This window comes from Microtus ochrogaster, linkage group LG2, assembly GCF_000317375.1.
Source record: "Microtus ochrogaster isolate Prairie Vole_2 linkage group LG2, MicOch1.0, whole genome shotgun sequence".
Classification (NCBI taxonomy): domain Eukaryota; kingdom Metazoa; phylum Chordata; class Mammalia; order Rodentia; family Cricetidae; genus Microtus; species Microtus ochrogaster.
The window spans coordinates 45,725,488-45,727,806 of NC_022028.1; the positions used below are offsets into that span (position 1 = coordinate 45,725,488).

The following is a 2,319-nucleotide window of genomic DNA, read 5'->3' on the forward strand; positions in this document are numbered from 1 at the left end:
GGTGTCTGGGTCCCCTGGGGAGTGCCTTAGAGTTACAGAATCACAGCAGGTAGGTGTCTGGCCTTGCACTATAGCGACAGGGACCTGGAGTCGGCTAGTAGGTGGAGCTAGAGAAAGCTGCCGGGACGCCTTAACTGAATGTAGTCTGGGGTTTAGCATCTTATTCCTAGAGTCTGGGTACCTGGGGAGCCTGTTACAGAAGTACAGATAGACTCTTAATAGAGGGTTTGTCAATAGCTGAGAGGCAAGGGAGACAGGCAAAGGCTGCTGCAGGGTAGTGACCTGATTGGCCTTTAGCCTAAAACTTACAGGTCCAAGGGTCCCTTTCTTCCTGGAGACCCCTTCATTTCCTCTTCCTCCCCGTCTTCTCTTGCCACTAAGCTTCATTGGCCATCGTGTGTCCATGCTGTGTTTGTGTCTTGTTTGCCTGTAAATTTCACATATGAAACTGTTCATGGGCCCATCTCCCCAAGCCATGTTCTCCAGTGTGTCTTGGGTGTGTGCCCCAAAGCAAGCAAGTCCTTACCTAACCCCTGCATCTGTTCCTCTGGCATTTCCCAGCTAACGGCAACTCCAGGTCAAAGACTCACGAACATCCTCTATTCTTTTTCTCCCACCCACAGCGGCATCTTTCTCTTCAGTCTGGTTGTCCACAGCATTTTCCATGGCCTCCAGAGGGACCCTATGGAAATGTTTCCCAACCTGCTTACTCCTCTACCCCAAGCTTCTGTGTGTCTTATAGCAAAGACCAATGTCACTCTTTATAGACCAATAAGACCTTCAGAATGGGTGCATGCTAGCCAACACCTTGCATCCATTATTCTTTGCTATCCAGGGTCTTTGCACTGACCTTTTAGGTTTCATTCTGGGCTCTTTTAAGGTACTACTTGCACCACAATGCCTCCAGTTTCCTCCCTTCCATCCCTGTCTTCTGGCCTCTCATTCCCAGGACTCTCCCTGCCTGCTAGGGGCAAGACCCATGAGTCTCTTCCCTGTTGATTCCTCAGCTCTGAGCACGTGGCACAAGTCCCATACATAATTGCACAGATCATAGATCGTGGCGAGAGTCCAGAGGCTTGAGGAATGGGCAGACACCAGCTGGAGGTTAGGGTGAGGGTGTCAGACAGGATTTAGGAGGTACTGTCCCTGGTACTGGGGAGGTCCTGGTTTAGCATAGAGGTAAGTTGAGGTCAGATCCACGGCTGGGGCTTCTGGAGGCTTGCTGGGACAGTCCTGTTTGTATGTACTCCCTCCACCCTCCTTCCTCCGAACCTCCTCAGGCCAGCTCTGGGGTCTCGGCAGGTGATCCGCAACATGAGCTCAGAGTTCTACGCATCTCAGCTTCGGGCCCGGATCTCTGATGGAACCACTCATCCAACTGAGTACTATGAGCCCGAATTCTACATTCCTGACGATGGTGGCACTGCTCACCTGTCCGTGGTTTCAGAGGATGGCAGCGCCGTGTCTGCCACCAGCACCATCAATCTCTAGTAGGGGCTGTGCGGCTGCTGGGCAGTACTGGGACATTGGCAGGGGTTGGGGCTATCTTTATTTCCTATCAGGGCCTGCCTCTTTCATGTTGGGAAACAGAGGCTCCCCCTTGATAGCATGCCTGGGGTTGTCCCCCTAGGGAGTACTCTTGGCCTGGTGTGGGTGGGCACCAGGTGGGAAATGGCTGGGTTGTATGTCTATTGTTATCTGATCTGGCCCTATCTTCAGTTTTGGCTCCAAGATCCTCTCTCGGGTCAGCGGTATCCTATTTAATGATGAGATGGATGACTTCAGCTCACCCCAATTCATCAACCAGTTCGGGGTGTCCCCCTCACCAGCCAACTTCATCAAGCCAGGTGCAGGGTGGGAATCCTGGGATTAAGGGCTTGAGTTGGGAGGGGGCTGGTGCCCTGACTGGCAACCGACCAGCCTCTCTGTCTCCTCCTATGGACCACAGGGAAGCAGCCACTTTCATCCATGTGTCCGTCAATCATCGTGGATAAGGACGGCAAGGTGCAGATGGTGGTGGGTGCCTCAGGAGGCACACAGATCACTACATCCACCGCACTGGTATATGCCTTGGGCCCAACCCTTCCTGCCCCCCTCTCCCTGCCCTTGTTCTGGGGCTGTGCTGACCTCTTGGCTGCCCTCTCCCTGCAGGCCATCATCAACAACCTGTGGTTTGGCTATGACGTGAAGAGAGCCGTAGAGGAGCCCCGGCTGCACAACCAGCTTTTGCCCAACACCACAACAACAGAGAAAGACATTGATCAGGTAGGCCAACCATGACAATAGAGAAGGACACTGATCAGGTGGGCCGATGACAAT

The 2,319-nt window shown here is 53.3% G+C and overlaps 1 protein-coding gene across 2 annotated transcripts in view; it reads left to right on the forward strand.

Annotated features, from left to right (window-relative positions):
• Ggt1 (gamma-glutamyltransferase 1) overlaps positions 1 to 2,319 on the forward strand; it is an 18,463-nt gene that overhangs the window by 14,610 nt on the left and 1,534 nt on the right. The window contains exons 10-13 of one of the 2 annotated variants that reach the window (XM_005360194.2): positions 1,303 to 1,490; positions 1,720 to 1,847; positions 1,949 to 2,061; positions 2,152 to 2,265. In XM_005360194.2, the coding sequence (XP_005360251.1) occupies positions 1,303 to 1,490; positions 1,720 to 1,847; positions 1,949 to 2,061; positions 2,152 to 2,265 (543 nt within the window). Of the gene's footprint in view, positions 1 to 1,302; positions 1,491 to 1,719; positions 1,848 to 1,948; positions 2,266 to 2,319 lie in introns of both variants that reach the window. The other variant, XM_013351139.2, reaches the window with a different exon arrangement.